Raw genomic sequence first — 25,042 nt, forward strand, 5'->3', positions numbered from 1 at the left:
CAGTGGCTTGAGCATTGGCCTGCTAAACCCAGGGTTGTGAGTTCAATCCTTAAGGGGGCTATTTAGGGATCTGGAGCAAAAATTGGGGATTGGTCCTGCTTTGAGCAGGGGGTTGGACTAGATGACCTCCTGAGGTCCCTTCCAATCCTGATATTCTATGAGTCTATGAAATGATTTGGATATACTTAGAATCATAGAAGTTTAGGGTTGGAAGGGACCTCAGGAGGTCATCTAGTCCAACCCCAACTAAATAATCCCAGCCAGGGCCTTGTAAAGCTGGGCCTTAAAAACCTCTCAGGGTGGAGATTCCACCACCTCCCTAGGTAATGTATTCCAGTGCTTCACCAGCCTCCGAGTGAAATAGTGTTTCCTAATATCCAACCTAAACCTTCCCCACTGCAACTTGAGACCATTTCTCCTTGTTCTATCACCTGCCACCACTGAGAACTGCCGAGCTCCATCCTCTTTGGAACCCCCCTTCAGGTAGTTGAAGGCTGCTATCCATTCTCCCCCTCTTCTCTTCTGCAGACTAAATAACCCCAGTTCCCTCAGCCTCTCCCCATAAGCCACGTGCCCCAGCCCCCTGGTCATTTTCGTTGCCCTCTGCTGGACTCTCTCCAATTTGTACTTAATGGGTTTAAATGTGTGAAATTCTGTGTCTTTTCTGCAGCTCAGATTAGATCACTGTTTCTCAACCTTTTCAGATTAATGACCCCTTATTTGAAAAATGAAATGAAAGACCTTTGTGATTGAACATTTACTATAAAAGTAAGAGTAAAAAGTATATCCGTGGTAAGCCTATGTACTATATGAGTGTGTTTCAAGAGGCGGCTGGAGAACACTTGACCTTGAAGGGGGAAAGAGTGTGGGAAAGCGAGATTTTCTTTGCTCTAGACTGTAATTCAATGTTCAATACCTTGTACCCCACCCCGCCCCCATTTGCCTTTGACCTCTTGGGGGTTGTGGCCTTAAAACGAAGGACATGCATCTTTGCAGGATTAAGACCTTCATAAGACAGTCCCTGTCCCAAAGAATTTACAATACAAGGCCCTCGACCTACAAACGCACGTATGGTGAAGCGTGTAAGCAGCCCCACTGAAGTCAAACGACTCTCTTCTGTGTGTGTCTATAGCAGCTAGCACAACAGGGCCCCAATCCTCCGTTTCTTCCAAGGGGTACATCAACGCCTCTAGATATTTGCCTAATTTTACAACAGGCTACGTAAAAAGCCTTAGTGAAGTCGGTATCAATGAAAATTTCATACCGAGAAAATGAGAACGTCGGCAGTTTTTCAGTACTAGTGGGTCTGTGGGACTTTTGTATGTTTATGTCTGATTGCGTAAGCAAGTCGTTTTTAAGTGAGGTCAAACTTGGGGTACGCAAGACCAATCAGACTCCTGAAAGGGGTCCAGCCGTCTGGGAAGGTTGAAAACCACTGGTCTAGGCAAATGATTTTCAAACTGGGCATCCCTGGAATACTGATACCCAGCGGAGCCTCAGCTACAGACTTAAATACGCCAACTAGTTTATAGAGGTTCCAAAACCCATACGGGATGCTTTGTGCCGTCCTTCCGTAAGGTGTAAGGCGCTCTGCTACTCCAGAAGCTGGGGTTGGTTCTCCATTATCCTGTGCTGTGTAAGCAAAGAGCATGTGTAAAAATCCCCCTCTGACCTGGCCCTGTCTTACATTAATTCCGCACAGGTGCGAGTAGTTACACATGGTGCAGGGCAACAGATAAGTCAGCTCATTGGCTTTTTGGAGGCGATTTAAATAAATTTCTGGCCATTTATGACAACTGAAGTTGCCGTGGGACTTCCTAGGAGGGTCAGGGTGTTAAAGCAGAAGCCTGCCCAAATTCTAGAACAGGTAAATGCATTGCACTTGCCGAATTCTCCCTGCATTAGCAATTTAATACTAGAATGGTCATTTCCTACCCTAAACCATTACACAGAATGGGTTGTGTGCTGTTAAGCAGTGGCCAAGCTCCAACCCAGAGGTGGTTGCATTTCCACAGCAAATGAAATGATTCCTCTGTGTTTATACCCAGGGTCTGGGGGCTGCACAGGTGTTACTAAGGCCAGGATTTCTGCTCTTGGTGATGATGAGCGTGGAGGAAAGAACCCAGCCTGACTCTCAGCTCCCAGGGGGAGTTTGCAGGGGTGGCAGTTAGCGAAAGAATCTTTCCAGGACAGCTGTGCACCGTGGATCTGGAGGGACTGAGACCCAAACCTGGAACTCGACTTTCAGAATCACTTTTCAGAGCAGAATCACACTTTCTGCTATGGGCTGCCTAGCAACCGTTGCTAGGGTAGGACCAGCTTCCACTAGTACAGAATTGGCCTGCTGCGTGGGTGAAACCATGCTGGCTGCCCCCAGAGTCTGTGCTCAGGAGAGGCCCAAGGCTGGAAGAACAAAGGCACCTGGAGCTGGGTGGGAAGTAGCACTGGAATTGCGGGGTGCTGTAGGGTCAGGAGGAAAGGGCCTCTGCAGGTTGAAGCTTGTCCCCTACCTCGCAGGTTACAGCTACCGAAGAGTTTCTACCAGTTCCTCACTTTCCTGAGCACTAAATTTCTCCTCCCCAATGGTGGGCAGCTCCAGGGAGAGATCTCGCTTGGACGAAGTGCAGCTGACCTGTCTCTGGGCACTAAGGTGAGGTCGCTCATGTGCAAAAGGTGGAATTAGCCCTGCTAAGTAGTGGAAGAGGTAAACCTTCAGAGGAGGGTCCAATCCCTGCGGGAAAGTGTACCTCACCCTGCCTGTCTGTTGTCAGCATACACCAGGGCCCAGCTTCCCCCAGGCCCTACCTCTTACCCGGTCCTCTGCAGCAGGGCAAAGGGAGCGTCAAACACTGGAGTAGGATGGTTGCATTTCCCACCAGTACTCCATTGAGGTAAATGACTGCAGATGGTGCAGGGCACTACAGAATCGGGCCCCAGGCATTTAGTACAAGTTACTTGTCCCAGCCCACTGTAACTTACAACCATCAGTGGAGTTCTCCTGGCCACCTTGTTAGAGCCACAGAGAACTGTTACCTGGCAAGGTGAATGAAACCATGTGTCTGTTATACAGGGTGTTTGGGGCTTGCTTTTTGCAGGGATGCTGGGAGGAGAGGACCCAGCAAAGAGATCTGCAAATCAGAGCCTGGAAGATGCACCCACAGGAGAGTTGGTTAGAAGGGTGTGTGCCTTTTCTACGGGGAGACTGAAGTGGGGGGAGATCCCTTGGAGAGGGGGGCAGGCAAATTGGTTTTAGGAGGATCCCCTAGGAGGTGACAAGAGGCTGGCATGGGGAAGAGGGATACCCTGAGGTGGGGGAGTCGGCACTCTGTTAGGAGATGGAGGACACAGAAAAATGGGGAGGGGCAGCAGGCATGTTGAGGGGATGGGACGGGGCAAGAAGGCAGCATGCAGATGTATATGGAGGGAGATCCCTGGGGAGTGGGGGGAATCAGGCAGTCAGGTGCGGGGAGGAAGCTCCTCGGGGGAGGGGGGGAGCAGGCAGTCAGGTGCAGGGAGGGGGGGAGATTCCCCTGGGAGTGGGGGGAGCAGGCAGTCAGGTGTGGGGAGGGGGATCCCCTGGGAGTGGGGGGAGCAGGCAGTCAGGTGTGGGGAGGGGGATCCCCTGGGAGTGGGGGAGCAGTCAGGTAGGTGCGGGGAGGGAGATCCCCTGGGAGGGGGGGAGCAGGCAGTCAGGTGCGGGGAGGGGGATCCCCTGGGAGGGGGGGAGCAGGCAGTCAGGTGCGGGGAGGGGGATCCCCTGGGAGGGGGGGAGCAGTCAGGTAGGTGCGGGGAGGGGGATCCCCTGGGAGGCGGGGGAGCAGGCAGTCAGGTGCGGGGAGGGGGATCGCTGGAGGAGGGAGGAGCAGGCAGCCCCGCCCCCACGGCCCCTTTGTGCGCTGCCCGCTCCGAGCCCCTCCCCCTCCCTTGGAATCCTCTGACACTCTCCGCCTTGCAACAATGTAGCCAGCCCCGCGCGGCGCACAGCAGCGTGAAAAAGGTGCCGGCTGCGCCGATTGGCTGACGGCTCGCGGCCTCGCCCGCCCATTGGCGCCCGAGCCCCGCCTCCGCCTCGGCCTAGCAGGGTAGGTTGAGCCCCGCCCCCCCAGCGCCTGCCAATGCTACTGCCGCCCGGGCGGAGGGCGCGCTAGGGCCGGGGCCGCCGCGGCTGCTGCAGGGCCGGGCTGAGCCCCCGCAGCCTGCGTGGGGGATCCGCTCGGCCGGGGAGCCGGGGGGGCCATGGCCGGGGCTGCCGCCCGCTGAATGTGCCCGGGGAGGAGGAGGCGCCGCCGGGCATGGGGAGCCGGGAGCGGGGCGGGCGCTGCTGCTAGCGGGGAGCTCGGCCCCGGGCGACCCCCCCCACCCCGCCTCTTCCGCACAGCCGGGGTGAGTAGCCGGGGGAGGGGCTTGGGGAAGGGGTGGGGGGACGAGGAAATGGAGGAGGAGATCGGCTGGCTGGGAGGGCCGGAGTAGCGGGGTGACTGGGTAGGAGGTCAGTGGGGGGGGGACTCACCCGGGGAGGGGGGCACATGGGGAGGAGAGTGAGCCGGGGCCGGGCCTCCCCCTGACACATGCTGGTCTGGGCGCGGGGGGAGGGGGCGCACACTCCAGGGCAAGCCTCTGCTGAGAGCGGAAACTAATTTTGGCTGGGGGGGGGTGTCTCCTCTCTTTTGCACCCCCCGCCCTTCAGAGAGGGGCCACGGAGCATCCGCCCCAGTGGGGCTGAAGCTCGGAATCGTGGGGTGCGGGCCCGATCCTGCCTGGCAGCGGCCTCTGGCTCCCTGGCTTCAGATGGGTCTCGGGAGGGGCAGGACCCCGGTGCCAGCACCCTGGCTCGCTTCCTTTTGTGAAGCTAATCAAGCTCCCGGTGCCTTACGACAGGCAGCTAGGGAGAGCCCCAAACTGTTGGCAGCCCCTGGGAGTTGGTCTGGTCTTTGTACCCATCCCCCTGTGTCCACAAGCCGCTCCCTGCTTGCCAAGGGGGTGGCGGGGGGGGGGGGGCTGCACTGGGAGAGATGCACAGTGGAGCTTACAAAGGGAAGAAGCCAGTTTTGAAATCGGTATTTCCTCTTTCTGACTTGTGGGAGCTCTCCCCCGCCACAAGCCCTGAGAGTGCAGGAAACCTGGGGCCGCCCCTGGGGCTGCTTCTGGACCCCCTGGATGGTGGGGTGGGGAGCTCCGCAGGCCTCTTTCCTCTCTGCGCCATCCTAGCCTGCCATTGGCATGATGCAGAAGCTGGCAATATGGCTCCTAACTGGATGGCTCGGTTATTTACTGGGTGTATGCGTGGAGGGGCGGGGAGGTGTAGTTCCCCAGGCTGCCCTCTTTTAATATCAGATCCATTTATCACACACACACCCCCACCCCCCACAGCTGCTTAACACCTGTCAAACTTCTGTGATCTCAGGTCCATCTGTTCCTGGGAAAGGTGATGCAGCAGAATTGTTTCTCGATGATGTGGGAAGCCGGGGGCCTCCTGCCCTGCTCCTCTGGGCAGATTATTCCAAAGAGGGGTTGGGGGAGAGGCAGATAAATGTGGACTTTTCCCAAAAGCGGGAACGCTCCAACCTCCCTTTGACTAGCCGGGGGTCATGCCTCTGCCCCATGGCTCTTACAGGGGTGCAGACTCAGGAAGGCGCCGACAGAGCGGGGGCAGCAGTGCGGGCCCCTGGCAGCGCCTTCTCCTGCCACTGAGTTGACTCCAGCAGACAGAGATGTCTTCTGTTGCGGGTGCCCCAGTTGAGGAGGGTGGAAGCTGTTGGCTGGGCTCCTGGCGCGGAAAGGTGGAAGGAGCGCCCTGTTCTCCACGCTGCTTCCTGGGATGAGGCTGTCTCACGGCTGGCGTGTCTCAGCCTGCTGGTGCTCTCGTCCCGGCCCTGCAGGCTCAGGTGCTGTGTCCTGGCGCAGGGCCCGAGTACTGTGGTCTCTTTCCTTGCACCGCTTTGCCTTCTCCGCCGTGTCGGGATTGTTGTTTTCCTAGGCTGGGGCACTCAACTGGCCTCGGGGAGAGCTCTTGGACTCCACCAGCCCGCTGGCCTGAGGCGTGGCATCTCGGGAGGATTGACTTGGGTGTCACGCTTGGAGCTGTGTTTTGGGGTCCTGTTATTTATTTGTATTCCAGTAGAGACCCCAACTGAGACCAGGGCCTGAGGGACTGTAAGTACAGACACAGATTATTCCTGCAGCATGGTCCAGTGGGCTGGGACTCAGGAGACCTGGTTTCTGTTCCTGGCCTGCTGGGTGACTTCAGGTGAGTCACTTAGCCGCTCTGTGCCTCAGTTTCCCCATCTGAAAAACGGGGAGAATGATTTTGACCTTTGAGCTCTACTGTTAAGAGGCGAGCGGTGGTGGTAGCATTAATAAAACGCTTGCGGTGCAGATAGACGAGACGCACAAAGGGGGGGGCGGGGAAAGGGACACAGAGCACAAGTGACTTGCCCAAGGTGTCGCAGCAGTGGCGGAGCTGACGCTAGAACTGGTCTCCTGAGTCCCACTCCGGCGCCCTGGCTGGTGCTGTCAGGCCTGTACATCCCCTAACCCAAGGCTTGGAGGAAGAGGTGATGGGGATTGAGGGAGTGGAGACCACACCCGCTGTGAAATAGCGACCGGTGGAATGCTGTTACTCGCTTTACCAACGAGAGGGGTGTGCTTTTGTTTCTGTTGGCTGAGCTCCTCTTGCACGCATGGGGGTTCCTCACATCCCTCCGTTCCCCCCGCTCCCTGTCAAGTTCTTTGGGTGCTGCCCTCTCTCATCCCCCTCCATTTTGGGGGCTCCCTGCTACCCCCCCATACTTCCTCCCTCATGCCAGGGACTGTCCCCCTCCCCCCCCCGCTTTCCTCCTCGGCCTCCCCATTATTCCTTCTTTATTTCCTATCTGAGCGGGAAGGGTGTCCATGCTAAACTCTATTGCGAGGATGGGCAGAGCTGACCTGGGGTGCTGGAATGTGTTAATGGCTGCCATCTGCCGGTGCTTTGATCTGTAGACCACCATTACAGACCTGGTGGAAGCTGACTGGTCTGCCAACTAGATGCCAGGCTCTGTGGGTCCCCTGTTTCCCCCTTCCAGTTTGCCTATTTTGCACCAAAATCCATAGGGGTCTGCCTGCTGCTGCCAAGGAAAACCTGGTCTCTGGCGTTATTTTCGCAGGCCTCCCAAAAGGAGGGGTCTGTACGGTGAGCAGCCGGAGCAGCTCTCGTTTCCAGGACAACCTCTTCTGAACCAGAACTGCTTAACAAAGCACCGGTGTCCATTGCGTTCAGGCCGCTGTGCCGGTCTGCGTGGCAGGGGCCTGGGCCTTGACTGGCGTTCCTAGATGCTGTGGTCCTAGCAATAAGTAATAATGCTAGCAGACCCTGCTTTCCTTACGCTTGTGCCCAGCTGTCCTATTACAGCCCCTTGCATCAGAACTGGCTGCACTGGTTGGCGACCCCCGGCGCCCTCTGGCTAGCACGTGGGGCTGGTTTGGAACAGCCCAGACTCGGTTGTGGGCGGAGGTTGTGCCCTGTCGGGGTGCAGGTGCTATCCGTCCCCCAGCGGCTGATACCGGTGCCGGGAAACGGCACCCCCTGTGTCCCCTGTTTGCGGGTCGCTGATCTAGTCAGTCTTTCCCCCTCTGCCCAGTGCAGGGTTGTCTCTGTGATGTGTTCTCAAATGACCCGCCTGATGGGGCTTCCCTTGGGAGATGGCTGCGTGGGCGGTGGGCGCTCTTGAGTGGGGTTTGACGGGGCTCTTAAGCGCTGACTTGTTTCTCCCCTTCTTGTCCGTGCAGCGGCATCCCAGCCTGGCCTGTGCTATGTGCATTCAAAGCGTCTTCTCTAATAGCGTTTGCAAATGAAAATGGAGGAAATGTCTTTGTCTGGCCTGGATAACAGCAAGCTGGAGGTAAGCGGGAGTGAGCCGTGGCCTGCAGGACTCTAGAAAGCTACTTTCCCTTGGAGAATCCTTCCCACCATCCTGGCCTCGGGATTTAACGAGTCCGTTTTACTCTGTGCAGAATTGTCCCCTTCTCGCTCCGTGCAGCAGGCAGATCTGCTGGCTGATCAGTGAGCAAGGCGTGTCCTTGCCACTCCTCTCAGCCCTGCGGAGCCAACAGGATTCCAGGCTGCATTAGCCACAGAATCACTTTGAGTTCCAGTTTCAGGGCTGCAGCCTAAGCTCAGCTACATGGAGGCGACCCTGGGGATGCAAGGGGTGGGGTGGGTAGAATTTGTCTGTTACTGGGGGTGATGCCAGGAAGAGCCAAGCCTGACTCCTGGGTCCTGAAATGCCAGGAATGTGGATTCCTATAGTGCTGGCCTTTGACCCCTCTTTGGTGCATCCAAGGGGAGGGATGTGGCAAATCGCTGGGAAACCAATGACACTAAGTCGGAGGGTGTGGCAGAGGGAACATCAGTGAAACTGAATTCCTTCAAGAAAAGGAGGACTTGTGGCACCTTACAGATTAACCAATTTAGGTGAGCATAAGCTTTCGTGAGCTACAGCATCCAATGAAGTGAGCTGTCGCTCACGAAAGCTCATGCTCAAATAAATTGGTTAGTCTCTAAGGTGCCACAAGTCCTCCTTTTCTTTTTGCAAATACAGACTAACACGGCTGTTACTCTGAAACCTGAATTCCTTCACTTGCCTAGGGAAGGTGAAAGAACAGGCCCCTGGCCCACAGCTTTACACGTGCGCCTGGGGCTGTCCAACAAGCCAACAGAGGAGGGCAGCCTTGGCTGCTGGATTCCTATGGAGAGGAGGAACCCCTCTTTCAGGGTGCAGGTGCAGGCCGCTTCCTTGCAGCATTAGTGAGGAAGCAGCCGGGTGTCCAATTCTAACTGGAAGCCGGGGGTGGGGGCGCGAGAATCCACCTCACTGGGGCCCCCAATTCTGCCTGTCCTGAGCTGACCCCTCTAGGAGGGGAAGAGTCTGGATTTGCAGAAGGATGTAGGTACATTCAGACCGTGCGACTTCATCCCAGAACGAGGAAGATTAGAGGGGAGGGATAGCTCAGTGGTTTGAGCATTGGCCTGCTAAACGCAGGATTGTGAGTTCAATCCTTAAGGGGGGCCATTTAGGGATGTGGGGCAAAAATTGGGGATTGGTCCTGCTTTGAGCAGGGGGTTGGACTAGATGACCTCTTGAGGTCCCTTCCAACGCTGATATTCTATGATTCTATGAGAGCCAGAAGGCTGCTGTCTTGGAGGGTGCGGGGGAGAGAGCTGAGAGCCATGAGACTTCCCAGGGTAGCTCTTCTGCGCTTGCTTCTGCCCCTCCTGTTGCCTTCTGGGGGAAGAGAGCAGGGAAAACTCCCTGATCCCAGACTCTTCCCCCCCTCTTACTGCAAATATACCTCCTTGGCTGGGGGTAAAGTGGCGACAGCCTTGGGTGGGAGAGGACGTGCAGCTGGGCCCTGCGTAGCCCCCCGTGGGCCCCTGCTCCAGCATCGTGGCGTCTGCTGGGACGGGCAGAGAACACGCTCAGGAAAGATGGCAGCAGTTGCTCTGGGGTACAGTGCAAGGGGCGGGGCTGTGAGTGGGGGGCAGTGGGGAGGGGGCACCGGTGCTTTGCAAGAGCGGCGGTGGTGACCTTCGCCCCGTGAGCATCCCTGGGGGGCGGGGGGGGAACATCTTGTGCAACTCTCCAGTCCGAGTGCACGCTGCTTTATTTCCATGCTGATCAGAAGCCCGGGGTCCTCCCCCCGGGCCCCCGCCTGCTGGTGCGTTGTATGAGCTGACCCAGGGAGAGGGAGCGGGAGCCTGTTGCCTACAATGGCCGCGAAGGGTCTCTCCCCAGGTGTGCATGTAAGGGAAATTCTGCATGATGCAGAGACGCGTTGCGTGGGGTATCCCCAGTGTCCCCGGGCAGAGGCTCGGTAAGCGCTAAAAACTCAAAAAACCAAACCACAAAAACCCTACCAGTGGTGGTCATGGCAGAGGGGCCAGCGGTGGGTAAATGCTTTTTCTGCTGCTGCTGTGGATGGCTGTTGGGACATCTGCACCAAGCTCTAGGAACAGTCTTGGATCTGCCATTCAAACCCCCAACACAGCGGTGGCCACTCAAATCAGCCACTATCCTGCTGTGGTATTTCCTGTTCCGGGCCCGATCCCGGTGGGGGCTGAGCAACCTCAGAAACCTCTTCTTTCCCACCTACCCCCCCAGTTCCTCACAGTCAGATCCGCTAGGTATAGGAAACGTTGCACGGTCTCGGGCAGCATGGGTGGCTGTTGTGGTCTGGGCTGTTGAAAATGGCAAGGCGGGGGGGAAATTTCACCCGGTGGGATGTAATCGGGTCTCCCTCCCTGCTGCTTCTCACCGGCTCTGTTGGGCCCCAGGCCATCGCTCACGAGATTTACACGGACCTGGTCGAAGATGCCTGCCTGGGGCTCTGCTTCGAGGTGCATCGGGCAGTCAAGTGTGGTTACTTCTTCCTGGATGACACGGACCCCGACAGCATGAAGGATTTCGGTGAGTTCCCTCTAGGGCCCTTCCCTGCTCCCTTCCCGCTCCTCAGGCTTAGCGGGGCAGAACCGGCAGGAGCATCCTCGAAGGATTTAAAGGGATGTGCCAACTTAGCTCTTTAGAAATGGCGAATTGAAAGCCGGGATCCGGTTTCTGATGAGGCCCCTTCAGATAGCAAAGCCTAATGCTTCCAGAAACACCCTTGAAGGTCACTTTGAGTCAGGTCTGCTCCCCTGATGAGCTTTGAAAGGGCCTTTTTAGCAAGGGAGAGACGGAGCTAGAGCAGCTACCCAGTGACAGGGTAAACTGGCCAGGCACGCAGTGCGGGCCCACGCGCCGAGTGAGTGAACTTGAAAAAGACTCGGGTGGGCACCCAGTCGGGATACAAGGAACCATCCTGGAGCAGATCAGTGGTCCATCTAGACCAGTGGCTCTCAGCCTTCCCAGGTGGCTGGACCCCTTTCAGGAGTCTGATTGGTCTTGCGTACCCCTCAGTTTTCACCTCACTTAAAAACAGCCCGTTTACAAAATCAGACATAAACATACAAAAGTGTCACAGCCCTGGAAAATTGCTGCCTTTCTCCTTTTTACCATATAATTATCAAATAAATCAATTGGAATATAAATATCGTACTTACATTTCAGTGTGTGGTACAGAGAGCCGTATAAACACGTCATTTTCTGGATGAAATGTTAGTTTGTACCGGCCTCGCTCATGCTTTTTATGTAGCCTGCTGTAAAACTAGGCAAATATCTAGGTGAGTTACCCGTACCCCACTTGAGAACCACTGATCTAGACCAGTATTCTGTCCCTGACGTTGGCCAGCACCAGCTACGTCAGAGGAAGATGCAAGAAACTACGGCGGGAGGCCATTATGGCATAACCTGCCCATGAGGAAAACGTCTTCCTGACGCTGTTCATTAGAGGCTGCTTTCTGCCCTGGAGCAGGAGGCTTGTCTTTTTAATTCTTATTTTCCTCCAACTCCTCGGAGTTAGGCCTTGGCTAAGCACGAGAATTGTACCAAGTGAACTAGACGCTTAAGGGGAGGCAGCCTCCCTTGTATGCGTGCAGGGATCCTGGTATAAAGCTGCCGCACATGGGTGTAGCTTATCTGGTTCGAGAAGGGGAATAAGCTGTGCGGGCACAAGGCGCCTTTCTGCCAGTTTCACTGTCTCCGCACTAGGGCTTGCACCAGTATAACGAGACTGGTTAAAATTTGCACGCCAGTTATATCAGTCCAAACCCTGTGAGTCGCTCAGGCTACAGCGTGGCCTTAGGCATGTGGTTATTGTGCCAGGTACAGACGTCGGAGAAAGGCCGCGGTTTTCAAACCGCTGGGGTCCCTCTAAGCCATCACTCCGTGCTTTTGGCGTTGCAGCTGTTCTAGGCAGCTGCATAGCTCGGCTGATCAGCACTCTCCCTTCCTGGGTTCCATGCCACCGAGCGAGGGGACTGAGTTATGGGCCCCGGGGCAGGGGAATCCCAAAGAAATCTGCCCATCTCCACTGACTATTTATAAAGCGTGACGTGTTTGCAGTCAGGTTGGGCTCCCTCTTCCTGACACGAAGCGAGGAACCGGTTTACAGAGACGTTCCCAAGTGCATCACTTCATACCGGGTTATGTAGAAACCTTAACGCACTCAGCCACCTCGGGGCCTGTGAGCACGGTTTGGGGAGTGGAGGGTCAGACGCTAGAAATGTATCTAAACCTCGGGCTTGGGCTTTCGATGAAATTTTCCTTTGCCTGACCAAACCCCTAGGGCAAAGTGACTTGTAGGCATCAGCATTGGCTATGCTCATAGGGATCTGTGTCTCTTGGGGGTGAGGGGGGCTCTTGCAGGACAGCAGGAGAACCTCCACTTCTGTAGCCTCAAAAGGAGGCGGGGGGGAAGGGGGCTGTCTGGGGACTGGCTCTTAAACTGACCTGGTTCGTGAGGGTGGAAGGAGGGTTTTTATTGTAATCAGAAAAGTGACTGTGTAAAAACAGCCTCTTCTTGGCACACAGCTCCTTGGGGTCCCAGCTATCGATGTTACTGAAACAAACGTGTCGTTTCCCCCTGCGACCGCCAGGCAGGAGAGGGACTGGAGCGGATTCGGCCCCCCTATTGCTGTGTATCCATATTTGAGTACGGACCCCGACTGAGATGGGGCTCTGGAGCAGCGTTTTTCCAGTCAGTCTTCGGGGCCCACTCTTGCCTCAGTTCCCGTGGCTCATGCTTGTGCCCCCCTCTTTCTCAGAAATCGTGGACCAGCCTGGCGTGGATATCTTCGGCCAGGTCTACAACCAGTGGAAGAACAAGGAGTGCGTGTGTCCCAACTGCAGCCGCAGCATCGCTGCCTCCCGCTTCGCCCCTCACCTGGAGAAGTGCCTGGGGATGGGTCGGAACAGCAGCCGGATAGCCAACAGGAGGTGAGGGCTGGTCGCGGGGACTGGTCGCGGGGGCTGCTGGTCACAGAGCCCTTTTCAGCTGCAGACCGGACCGCAAAGGGGTCATGGGCACCGAGCCCATGCCCTGCACTGGATGTATCCCCCCTCGGGGAAATCAAGGCCTAGGGAGACTTAGCGGGGTGTTCCAGTGAGTCTGTGGCAGAACTGGGTGTAGAACCCAGGAGTCCTGACTTAACCACTAGGCCACCCTCCCTTCTCTGAGCTGGGAACAAAACCCAAGAGTCTTGATCCTCTTCATTTGCTAACTGCTGGCCCCGCCCCCCTCCCAGAATCAGGAACAGGACCCAGGAGTCCTGAGGCCCATTTCCCTAATTGCAATTAAATTTTTTTGTAAAATTTAATTGTTGAAACCTCCAGGCACTGTGTTTAGCCCCCTGCGTGCCCCCCTCCCCCCCCCCGCAACCTGTTTTGTGCAGTTGGGTTTGTTGGTCAAGATGCTCCTTGCCCCTCTGCTGATCTCCGTGGATGTGGAGCTTTGTGGGGTGGCTCGGTGTCCCTCTACCTTGGGCCATCTGCGGGGGGGCGGGGGGGGGGCAGGCCTCCAGAGCTGAGCACCCTCGTGGCTGTGTGTCCCCCCTCCCCGAACAGGATCGCTAGCAGCAACAACATGAACAAATCCGAGAGCGACCAAGAGGACAATGATGACATCAACGATAACGACTGGTCCTACGGCTCCGAGAAGAAAGGTAGCGCGGCCAGGGGTGGAGGTGGGGGGTCCTATCGCGGTCTCTGGGCAGTGCAGAGCGAGCGGGTGGGAGGTTCCTCTACTGCGTATCCGTCTTTGTGCAGTAAGGGCCAGATCACCCCACCCCCAACACCCAGAGGGCTGGGCTGTGAAAGATCTCCCCGGGGAGCCATGTTGAGGGGCAGAGTGAGAGGTAACGGGGTTCCTACCCCCCCATACTTTAAGCCTGTGGGGCCTGCCCTTGACTTGCTCATCTGTGGGGCAGATGTTGGTGCCCAGCACCTCGTGCCCAAGGTCACGGGGGGGGGGTTTGGGGCAGAGCCAGGAAGTGAACCCCGATGTCCTGAGTCCCCGCCCAGAGCCGCCACCACAAGCCTGCCTTGCCTCTCCGTGGGGGGCTGGGAAATAATCTTAGTTAGCGCCTCGTTGGGGGGTGGTCTTGGAATGGGTGGCTCAGGCCTCCTTCCGGGGCCCCTTGCTCTGCGTTCTGTCCCCTGCACCCCAGCCTGTCTCTGCCGGTTACCCAATGACCTCATGCAGCCAGCTCTGCGGCCGCTTGGACGCCAGGCTGAGAGGAGCCTGGGAGAGCGAGCGAGCCTCTGTCTGTGTGTTCTGCCCCTTGGGAGCTGCCTAGCCTGCATGAAGCCCTTGGAGGAGCACGGCTGCGGCCGGGTGGTGGTGCGGGCTGGCGCCGAAAGGGTTAAAGCCAAGCAGCGCGGGGGTTTGGCTTTCGGTCCCTTCTGGCCATCCTGTCCCATCCCCGTTTCGCACCCCGGTCGCTCCCGCAGGACCTGGGCCTTTTCAGCCCTGGCCCGCTGGCTCCCCTGCCTCTGGAGGGGACGGGCTCCGAGGCTGGTGTGGACGTTGTGAGATGGTGGCACTGTTAGGGCTAAAGAACATTATTCCTTCCTCCTCCCTTCCTAGCAAAGAAGAGGAAATCCGATAAGGTACGTTCTGTGTGGCTCATGCTAAAGGGGCGAGGGAATGTAGGGTCGGGGGTGAAGAGGTGCTCAGCCCTCGTTTTTGCAACGCGGCGGGGGGAGGAGACCCATCAGCTGCGAGCGCTGGGACGCAGGCTGGCGTCAGGTGCGTGTGGTCTGCAGGGTACGTACTGGCAGGGGGGCAAGGGAAGGTTGGCCCGGGGGCGTGGTCCTGCCTTGATCTGCATGCCCCATGGTGTCTCTAGTGCCCGTCCTGGGTGCAGAGGACGTCTCCTCTGCTTGGGCCCTCGTGCCGGGAGCTCGGCTCGGTGCTCGGGTGTGGGAGGGGAACCCCGGAGCCCGAGGCCATGCTCCGTTTGCACTGTGACCGCATCAGGGAGCGAGACTTTCTGTGTGCGCTGTTAGGGCTGTCAGGACACCGCAGCTCTGCCCCTTCAGTTCTGGTCCCAGGTGAGCGCGTTCCCTTGAATAACCAGGGGTGAGGTTTGTGGGTGTGAATGCCCAGATCCCCGGGGCTGGCTGTTCTTCTCCATGGGGCTGGGCGGGGAAGGGGACAGGCAAGGTGCACTCAGACCCCGCTTCGTTCCTTCTCTTCCCCAAAGCGTTTGTCTGCCTTATTCCAGAACCCCAACTCGCCCCGGAGATCGAAATCCTTAAAACACAAAAATGGTAAGTGGTGAGGGGGCGGAGCACCTTGGCGGAAGGGGCGGGGCTTAGGCCGGCTGGCCCTGCCTGGGGCTGGCGCTCCCCACTGCTTCTGGGAACGGGGCCTGATGTCTCTGCGGGGCGGCCTGGTGCAGCCAAGTCCTGCCATGACAGCGACTGTGCGGCTGGCCAACCGCGACGCCCTGGGGAAGCCTGGGATGTGCGATGCTGGAAGGGGGAGCAGTAGCATGGCAGGGCATTGGGGAGGAGCGTGGGGTGGGAGGGATAGCTCAGTGGTTTGTGCATTGGCCTGCTAAACCCAGGGTTGTGAGTTCAATCCTTGAGGGGGCCATTTAGTTCTCTGGGGGGAGGGATTGCTCAGTGGTTTGAGCACTGGCCTGCTAAACCCAGGGTTGTGAGTTCAATCCTTGAGGGGGCCATTTAGGGATCTGGGGCAAAAATTGGGAATCGGTCCTGCTTTGAGCAGGGGGTTGGACTAGGTGACCTCCCGAGGTCCCTTCCAACCCTGATATTCTGTGATTCCTTGGGGAGAGCCCATGGGGAGGCCAGCGGGCTGCTGGGTGAGGCCTGGCCGGTTCCTCACCTGTGCCCCAAGGGAACGCACTGTCCTGGCCCTGAGTGGGTCTGGTTCTGGGCCGTGGAGCTGCTGCCTGCCCCAGCGTAGTCTGCCCCTTTCTCTGATTCGTGTCCCACCCCGTGGGTCACCGGGGTCTGGGGGTCCCCGCCGGAGAAGCAGACAGCTGTGGCAGAGCTTCCCCGGGAGGATCCTGTGGGAACCGTGGGGTTGCAATGGACTCTGGAGGCTGCCGGCAGTTCCAGGGCACCCCCTGCTCATGCCCCGGGCCGGGGGGCTCTAGATGGCTGCTGGCTTGAGCTCCTCTTCAAGGAAGGGGTGGGGGCAGGGGCAGGGGTTTGCCTGGCGCCCCTCCCTGCTGCCCGGCGGCCCTCCCTGCCTTTACCGAATGCGCTGGCTTCCTTTTCCCTTCTATGCCCAGCTTGAGGCTCTGCCGTGGCTCACTCCGCTGTTCCTGACTCTTCTCCTCCCCTGTGTGCTGGGCCCTCCATCCCTCTTCCCCCAATGCCCTCTTCCCATAGGCCTCTCTCACGCCCCTAAGCCTGCTTCTCCTGGGAACCCCCCCCCCCCCCAACCTGTGCCTGGCTGAGACAAAGGTTCCTGGGACAGGGACTGGCTTCCCAGGAGCTCTGTCCCGCACCATGGGGACACACGCAGGGCTGCTCGGTGGCTCTCCAGGCCCAGGCAGGGAGGGTGGGAGCCTGGCTGGGGTTGGAGCCCCTATCTCTCCCTTTGCCCAGAGTGATGGCCACATCACGTGTCTCACCATCTCGTCCTCTTTTCAGGGGAGCTCAGCGGGAACTCGGATCCCTTTAAGGTGAGTGTAGGTGTGAATCCATGGTGTGTGTGTGTGGGGGGGAACGGACGGACAGCATGGCCCAGTGGGTAGAGTGCTAGCCTGTGATTCAGGAGACCTGGACTCTATTCCCAGGTCTGCCACTGGCCTGCTCGGTGGCCACGGGCAAGTCGCTTCCCCTCCCTGTGCCTCGGTTCCCCTCCCGCCCCTCATCTGGTGTATTTAGATTTGAAGCGCTCTCAGGCTGGGGCTGGTTTACACAGCACTGGGGCCCTGACTGGGGTTAGCACGCTGCACCCCGGACGATCCTTGTGACATTCAGTCACCCTCATGTCTCCCTGCAGTACAGCAGCTCTTCTGGAATCAACTATGAAACGCTGGGTCCCGAGGAGCTCCGCTCGTTGCTCACCACGGTGAGTAGCCCCTTGGGACGGAGCAGAAAGGGAGCAGGGCGGGGCGAGATTCGCTTGGGAGCCAGGGCTCCTGGGCTCTGTCCCTGCTGACTTCGTTGTGGCCTGTGACTGGCCGCATGACCTTTCCCTCTGTGTCCGTTAGCCCGGCTGCAGACTGCTCACCTGGGCGGGGAAGAGCTAAGATCCGGGAAGCGCTCCGAGCCTGACGGCGCACTTGCTGCGTGCCTTTCCCTCTTGGCTTGGGGCTTCAGCAATACGACGAGCCAGAGCGGGCGGGGAACATTGCTAGGTTGCTCCAAGACCCCTGAGAGTCAGTCATTCCTGCTTGGGTGACACAGAGCCCATGAGTTAGGGTCCAGGGATGTTGTCCAAGTAAATATCCCCACTCCTCCTTCCCCATTCCTAGTCGTTTTCCGCTGGTAGAGCCCCTTGTCTTTAATATCCGCCTGTAGCTAAGAAGCATCTGATGAACTTGTAGCTATGTTGCCTGGCCTCAGCTTCCTGACCACATGGGATAGGGGTCTTGGCTGCTCCTCTGTCTGGAGTTTCTCCCCCAAGCCCTTCCTCTTGGGCACTGCTCCTTGTTCAAACGCTGCCTACCTCCGAAGCAGCTGACCTGCCTCGGCAGCAATGAAATTGATGCCTGGCTGCTTACCCCTGCTGCAGTGGCCTGCTGGGCTCTGAATAGCAGCAGCAAAACTGACCAGTCGAGTTGGTTTCACGCTGCAGCTGCTTGGGGAATACCCTTAGCAGCAGCAGCCGAGGCACTAGGGCTGCCCTGCTGCAGACTAGGGAAGACAGGGCTGCATTGAACCATAGATGGAAGGTTGCCCCGGGGAGTGAAATCTTTCAAGCTCTGTGTTGCCCCCCCCAGAACCAGGGGGAACCTTGTGTCTCTGGTTGCCAAGGAAGGTCCCGTGTTAAGGGTATTTGAAAACCCCACGTAGCAATACCTCTGCGCTGGGACACCTCCGGTGACCCTCGCTGCCTCTGTGCTCGCTCAGCCCATCTGTTCTCTCTCTAGCAATGCGGGGTGATCTCCGAACACACCAAGAAGATGTGCACCAGGTGAGAGCACCGCCTCGGGTCTCTGCGCCCTGCTCGGGGCCTTTCCGAAAGGCTTTGCTCCGGCAGCTTGGCCTCACTGCAACCTGGGACTGCATGGGGTGGGTGGGGTCGTCTCCTGTCTGAGGAGCAGCTGTTGCTGAGTTACCGGCAGAATCACCCCCCCCAAAGCGTGACTCTCCGGGGTGTAGGGAGGCAGCCGGGGAGCCAGGGTAGGGCTGGGAAGTCCAGGGAAGGGGAACACAAGCCACTGTGCGCTCCAGGCCTCTGAACTCCTGTGTCCCCGCAGGTCTCTACGTTGCCCCCAGCACACAGACGAGCAGCGGAGGTCAGTCAGGGTCTACCTCCTTGGACCCTCTGCGTAAGTGCGACCAGACAAAAGCGGAGCCGAGGCGCGCCCATGGGAGATGGAATAGGCTCCTGGGCCTGCCGCCTCCAGGCTGGGCTAGACAGGGCCAGCTCTCTGGGCCCCGGCGGGCTCATCTCCAGGAGACGTTTAGCGAGGCCCTGGTGTGGCGACTGTGGGCCTCGGCCAAGGGCAGCGAGGGCAGCAGCTCCCCCAGAGCCCGAGGCCCTGAGCAGACAAGCCCTTGTTCAGCCCCAGGGCTAGTGGGGGCTTTGCCCAGCGCCGTGTGGATGGCCCCGGGGGAAGTGTCTGTCCCAGGTTGGAGGCAGGTGACTGATATGTGGGACAGCAGCCCAGGATGGGGTTTCGGAGACTGGCTGCTGGGGGCTCGGGTCCTGCAAGAGGGAGCCTGTTCCAAGCTGGGGCGGGAGTGCAGCAGAAGGCTTGATGCAGGGTGAGGGGAGAGGATCTGATTCTGGAGGGCTCTAGGGAGCGGCAGGAGGACCTGAGGGCAGGGCTGTCTGCCGGAGCTGGAACTGCTGTGGCCCTTCCCTACCCCGGCCACAGCCAAAACCCGGCTCCGCGGGCTGGCCTGGGGGTAGCAGGGGGTCCATAACCGAGCAGGCAGGTGGGGGGCAAGCCCTTTGAGAAACGCTTAGAACCAAAGCGCCTTGTTTGTTACCCCCACCTCAAAACAAATGAAGCGGGGGCGGAAGAGGGCTGCGCCTTGCAGGAGATCCAGAGGCCTCGCTGGTGGCCAGCACATCTCCTCCCCCTGAGACCTCTGGCCCCATCTGACTGCTCACCTCGCTCTGCAGGGGAACTCACTGGCTTGTGGGTTCAGAAGCAGCGTGTGGGGGGTTAAGGGATCTATGAAAGGCTGTGACCCCTTACCCCTGTGTGCCCCCTCCCCCCAGCTCGCTCCCGGAAGCAGAGGGCAGCGTGGAAAACGAGGGCTTTGACGTGTCGGAGAGCCAGGCCATCATGAGCCGGCTGCAGTGGGACGGCTCCTCGGACATCTCGCCCTCCGACTCGGCCTCCTCGAAAGCAAGTAAGAACTGGGGGCTGGGGGTGGGGTCTCTGCCGGCTGCCAGGGTCCTGGGAGAAGTGCCCTGAGGATTTGGGGCAGCTCCCCGGTCCACCATGCCCTGGGCAGAAGGGGCAGGCTGCCCTCCCTCCCCCCAGTTAATAGGAAAGCCCTCTGCTTTCCTCCCAACTTGCTCCCTATTGTCCCTGCCCTGTGTGGGCCAGGCTGAGTCTCTGGGGAGTGGGGCTTTCCCCTTTGGTTTGGGGGGCCACATGGGGCCCCGGCCCTTCCTTACCAGCTCCAGGGGCTGGGCGTGCGGCTCACGTTCCCTCTTCTCCCTTCGGCCCAGGTACGAACAACTCGGAGTCGCGAAAACCCAAAAAGAAGAAGCCGCACCTGAGCCTGGTGGGGGGCACGCCGGGGCTCAGCTCTGGCAAGAAGAAGAAACCCAAACCGCCTGCGCCCCCCACCCCCAGCATCTATGATGACATCAACTGAGGGGCGGGGGCGGCCCCTGCGCCGGGCCTGTCCTGACTCTGATGGCGCCCGGGGGAGCCAGGCGGTGTCTCGTCCCCCCCACCCCGCTCCATTGACTGCGAAGAGAGAGCGCGTCTCCGGGAATCGGACTGCACGGGGCACCCGTCTCCAGGAGGGGGCGCTGTGGAGCTGGAGGCCGTCACTGCCTGTGGGGATTGGGGGGCATGGCGGGCGTGTCCCTTCCCCCCCATGTCTATTTATTCTGTGATTTTTTTTTTTTTTTTTTTTGTACTGGATGTTCAATCATGACTCTGTGGTGACGTCTGTCGCTTGGCAACACTAGAGACGGGTGGGGGGGACTGAGCTGATTCCACCCTGGCCCTTGAAGGGAGGCACCGGAGAGGAGGGGTGCGGGAACCGGGCCATGCCAGCCCCGCAGCCTCCCCGAGGAGGGGATCTGAGGGGAGGAAAAGCCCCAGGTGCGTCCCTTCAGAGCCACCTCCTCCAGGGAGCGGGGTTGCTGGTGCAAGGGTCCATGCCAGGGGCCCAGGGCCTCTGTTTTCAGGGTAACCCAGGTCTTATGTGACTTCTGGCTGGGCCTTGATTTGGCATTTTGAGGGGAGGCATTCCTCCTTCCTTCTGCCCCCAGGTGGGGAGGTCCGCGCCCCAGCCAGGCCAGCACTCAGGGCGTGATCTGATGTCTCCGCTGTGGTGCGCTCTGCCCGCAGGGCGGTGGCCATGTGCCACCCTCGCTCTGTGGCTGGTGCTTGCTGGGTGGGCCGGCCCCAGAGCGGGCACCGGTCAGTGCGCTGGATGAGGACTGCGGGGTACGGTTGGGCCTGGGGGTGTGGGAGGGCAGAGGCTCCCTCCCCATTCGGTGTGGAGGCTGGATGGTGACACACATTCCCGTGGGGTCCCCCTCCTGGCATGGGGACGTGCTTTCGGCTGCTTAGCTCCGTGGTGTTGCTGGCGTTTGTTCTGCCGTCTCTGCTTGGGGGGACGAGACTGCTGTACCGTTGGCGGGGGGGGTGTGGTACCATCGCGATGCTTTGCCTTGCCCAGTGTTGCCCTGGGACTCCAGTCGTACCCAGTGATTGGAGGGAGCTGCTGGCTGGGTAAGTGCTGGGGCCCTCCTGCCGCTGCTACCGTGGAAAGCAGCCGCAGGGCCCGTGACAAAGCACGTGCTCCGGCTGCATCCACGGGACTTCCTTTGCCGGGCCCGTGTTCTCGCTCTCTGCACAGCGCAGGTCTCTGAGCAGCGAGGCTGGCATTGGAAGGATTCACTGCTTTAAAAAAACCTGGGGGGGGGGGGGAAGCATATTCGCCCCCTCCCTCTTCCCTGCCTCCCATCTCCCCTCGAGCTTTAGGAAGGGACAAGTGAGTGCCCACTGAATCACGTGGCTTGGGCTGCCCTTTGCTAGAGACGAGCTCCTTCCTCTGCACGCTCTGAACGTGCTAAGCATGGCCCAGGCCCCATTTTTGGGGCAGGACCCCCCCTTTTTTTTCCCCTCTGAGGACACATGGTGCTTCCTGCTGACTTGGAAAACCGAATGCTTACATTTTCAAGGTGTCTTTTACTTTTTCTCTCGTCTCTGGGTGGCCCTCTGGTTTCTGATTCTCCTGGGGTTTCTTGTCACCAGGAACCAGACCCCGAGTGGGCTTCTCCTGGTGGGTCTTTTCTTGTGGCTCTTCTCCTGTCTCTCTTGAATTTCCATCTCTGCAATTCTCAGCCAGCTGAGCTGTGCGCCTGTGTGTGCAGAGCAAACCTCCCAGGGAATTGAGACCCAAGCCAGCTGCTTTTATTTCCTCTAGGCCTTTCTGTGATGTGATCCGGCTGATATTTTTTTTGCAGTTGGGGGAAGAATTCAAGTGGCGGTCGGTTTCTGAGCCTTTTGCTAATGGTGACCAGCGGTGCTGCAGGCCTGCTTGCAGAGAACCTCTCTGTCCTGCAGGTGGCAGCGTGTCAGTCCGTCTGTCTGTCTGACTCTTCCTGGACGCTTGCATGTGTGAGCAAGGCTGTATCCGGATGCCTTGCAGGTTCCAAAAGCATCTGAAAACTGATTGGGGGGGGGCACCTCCAGGTTTCTCCTCTGCTTTCCCGTTGGAGCCGTGGCACTCAGCCAGCCCGCTCGTGCGTGCGGCTCTGCCCTGCTCTGCACTGAAGGGGCCTGTGGGGTGCCCTCAGTGAAAGGGCAGGAACCCGAGGGCATGCAGAGCTCGCTGCTTGGATCATGGTGGGGGCTGCATGCGGAGCAATCTCTGCCGGCTGCGTCTCGATGTTCGAGGTCAAGGCAGTCACGGTGCACAGCCCTAGCTCAAAACTGGGGGCCACTCAGAACGGGGGAGTGGGGAAGGCACCTTTGACACTGAGCACATGTGTATGGCACAGGGCCCTGCTCCTGGCCTGCAGTCTGAGGCAGCCAGCTGTCTGCATAGGTATGTGCTCTGCCCAATTGTGGTTCTGGTATCCCTGCACCTTCCTTCTGTTCCGCAGGTCGCTCCCTGCGAAGGGTGGGGTGTGCAGACCCAGCCTTTCCCATGTAACTTTTGTCTTGGGTCTCCAAACGCCTGAGGCACCGATCGGCTGTAAGTGGCCTGGAATGTCTGCTCCAGATCGCTGCGGGTCTCATCGCAGAACAGTGAAAATGGCTAAACCCCGATGAGTGGCTCTGCTGGCTGGCAAATGTGAACTGAGTCCTGTAGTGCAAATGAGGTGTCCTGCTTCCCACAGCCTTGCTGATTCCCTGTCTAAGGTAACTTTATGAAAGGCACCTGTCTGACCCTAGGAAACCTTTGTTCTGAGCTAGACTCTGACCTGTGCTCCTGTGTCTGTCTCCTAAACTCCAGCCATTATGTCTTTAGAAGGAAGGCTCTGGCTGCAGAGAACAGGCCTCTGGGGAAGAGGGTCTTTAAGGGAGAGGAGAGGAATCCCCCCAAGTTAGGTGTCCGCTTGGGTGCGGGTAGGTTAATGACAAGTTGCCTATTCATCCTGTGCCCTTCTTGGGGGAGGGAGAGAGTCTAGTTTTTAATCTAGGTTAAGAATCACGAGAGTCTTGAATGGTGGAGGAATTTATTAAAGGGATGGCAGAGATTCGGGGTGCGAGCTGGAGGCGAGTGTCACAGGCACAAGCATTTGACCCTGTAGATTGGGCGCTGACCTGCAAGTGCCCTCTGCTAGTGCATCCAACAGGGTGTGCCAGGATCATACAGTGGCTTGGAGCTCTAGAATGACGGGGTTGTCTGTGTGTCCCTACCAACTGCTTTGCAAGTGTGTGGGATTGAACTGTCCATGCTGTGTCCTACAACTGGCTCTCTCATCCCGGCGGCTAGTCTTAGTGGAGGTGGTCACTGCACCTCGTTCGCTGCTTGTACAAGGGAACAGCGTATTCCTCCCTCTGAGCTGTGCAGCTGAGCCAGGGAGACACTCAGCCATGAGCTCCAGTTTGACTCCTGGCTTGTGGCCGGGCTCATTTTAAGCTGTGCCCTTCCCCTGCCTGCTGATGCACCTGCCTGGGGCGTCTGAGTTCTCTCTGGACGTGGTTGATGTCTCTTTACGTGTTGTCTTTCCAGTCGATGCAACTGCAGGCTCCTCGCACCGCTGCAGTTTTGAGTGGAGTGGAAACAATGCTGCTAGCTTTGGGGCGTAGCTGCATGGGGCTCCTACGTGCAACTCTGGATCAAGCATCTCTAGAAGCTGTTCTTTGCCCCGAGCCGGGACTCCTAAAAGGGTCAGTCCTATGGCACCTGGGCTTGTCAGCAGTAGGAACAATAGAACCTTGAGGGCCCAGGCCTGGACCGCTCTCCTGCAGCACCAGCGTGTGTTGAGATAGACCTTTCTGTGGAAGGTGGGCAGCAGCTGTCCTCTCTGCTGTAATAACAGGGGCAGTGGGGTCTGGAACAGGACAAAGCAGGCTTTTCCCTCTAGGCTTAAACTGCTTGTTGCTGACAGCTGCATGTGTGTCATGGGAGTCGCTACAGCACAGTGCATAGAAGGCAAGTGGAGGGTTAATATCTTTGTCCTGCACAGAATATTAAAACAACCTGCTTAACTAGGTGAATTGGTGGGACTAAAATCCTTTGTGCAGAGGAGGACCATGGTAGTTCTAAGCATGGCCACTGAGGAGGTAGATGACTGGCTACTATGGAGGTATCAGAACATTGTGGACAGGCCGGTCATGAACAGCTCGAGTCGTGCAACTTCAGAAGGCAAGGCCTAAGAGAGAACAACCCAAAGGAGCCCAGGCTGGACCCTGTACTGCAGCTGCTGGTGGAAATCCCTGAGAAACACAGCTGTATTTGCGTTTGGCTTGCAGCCTCAGAGAGTGATCCAGGCTGCTTGGTTTTTTCTTCTTACTCATAGGCTCTATCATTCCCCCCCCCTTTTTTTTATTTTTAAGGTAAGCCTGCTTCACTTGAAACCCTGCATTCTATCATGATACTGGTCATGAGGAGGGTTTTAATTTGTAATGATATAAAAGACCTGCACCTGTGACTTCCCATTTGTGGCCCTCAACCTAACTGCCAGGAGGGTGGGAAATGACACAGGTGGTGATCACATGTGGGAAGGTGGGGTCAGTACTGTACTGTGGTCTTGAAATTTTTATTTTTGCATATGTAATCCATCCTGTACAGGTAGTTCCAACTTTGTAAAAGCTGTGTATTCCCATTAGTGGATTGTGGCTGCCCCTGTAAATAAAATGCATCTTGACTTGGTATTCAAGCCTCTTTTGTCTATAATGTCATTAAAGTGCAGCTGTCTACCCTTCTGACTAGAAGTACAGCTGGGGGGAAGTGTTAATGGTTAAGAGATGTGTTTGTTTTTTTTAATTAAACCCTTGGGGAGGTGTGGGTGGGGCTTGAATTTATCTCTAACTGTTAAACTACATGAGGAAGAATGGCAGTTTGGCTGTAAAAAGTGCAAGCTGCCACACAAACTGGACTGTCAGGGAGAAAAAAAATGCAGGGGTACCCTTCTGTCAGCCAGAGAGACTTGCTGCTTGTGATGGTTAGAATAGAAGCCAATGTCCCAGCTGTGACTGTCACGCAAGGACTGAGGCCTGCCCTAAAGGCTCTTTGCATGAGTATAACTACGTCAGGTAAGGGTGTAGGTTTTGTACCAAGATTGTTATCCCAGTAAAAGCCGTGCTGGGAATCTGATGCTA

At 57.8% G+C, this 25,042-nt stretch overlaps 1 protein-coding gene across 4 annotated transcripts; it reads left to right on the forward strand.

Annotated features, from left to right (window-relative positions):
• The first annotated feature begins 4,135 nt into the window (after positions 1-4,135).
• ATXN7L3 (ataxin 7 like 3) lies at positions 4,136-24,595 on the forward strand. 4 transcript variants are annotated; one of them, XM_077806040.1, is made up of 14 exons: positions 4,136-4,383; positions 7,768-7,880; positions 8,580-8,759; positions 10,313-10,445; positions 12,680-12,851; positions 13,479-13,576; positions 14,500-14,522; positions 15,119-15,185; positions 16,542-16,573; positions 16,897-16,965; positions 17,990-18,033; positions 18,320-18,391; positions 19,294-19,427; positions 19,753-24,595. In XM_077806040.1, exons 2-14 carry the CDS (start codon positions 7,830-7,832, stop codon positions 19,899-19,901), a joined length of 1,224 nt encoding a protein of 407 aa, XP_077662166.1. In that variant the 5' UTR covers positions 4,136-4,383; positions 7,768-7,829; the 3' UTR covers positions 19,902-24,595. The 4 variants fall into 4 exon arrangements, with proteins under 4 accessions (XP_077662166.1, XP_077662167.1, XP_077662168.1 ...); XM_077806041.1 differs by having other exon boundaries at positions 15,140-15,185; XM_077806042.1 differs by lacking the exon at positions 8,580-8,759.
• Positions 24,596-25,042: the final 447 nt, after the last annotated feature.

The sequence above is a fragment of the Eretmochelys imbricata genome, chromosome 27 (genome assembly GCF_965152235.1).
Source record: "Eretmochelys imbricata isolate rEreImb1 chromosome 27, rEreImb1.hap1, whole genome shotgun sequence".
Taxonomy (NCBI): Eukaryota; Metazoa; Chordata; order Testudines; family Cheloniidae; genus Eretmochelys; species Eretmochelys imbricata.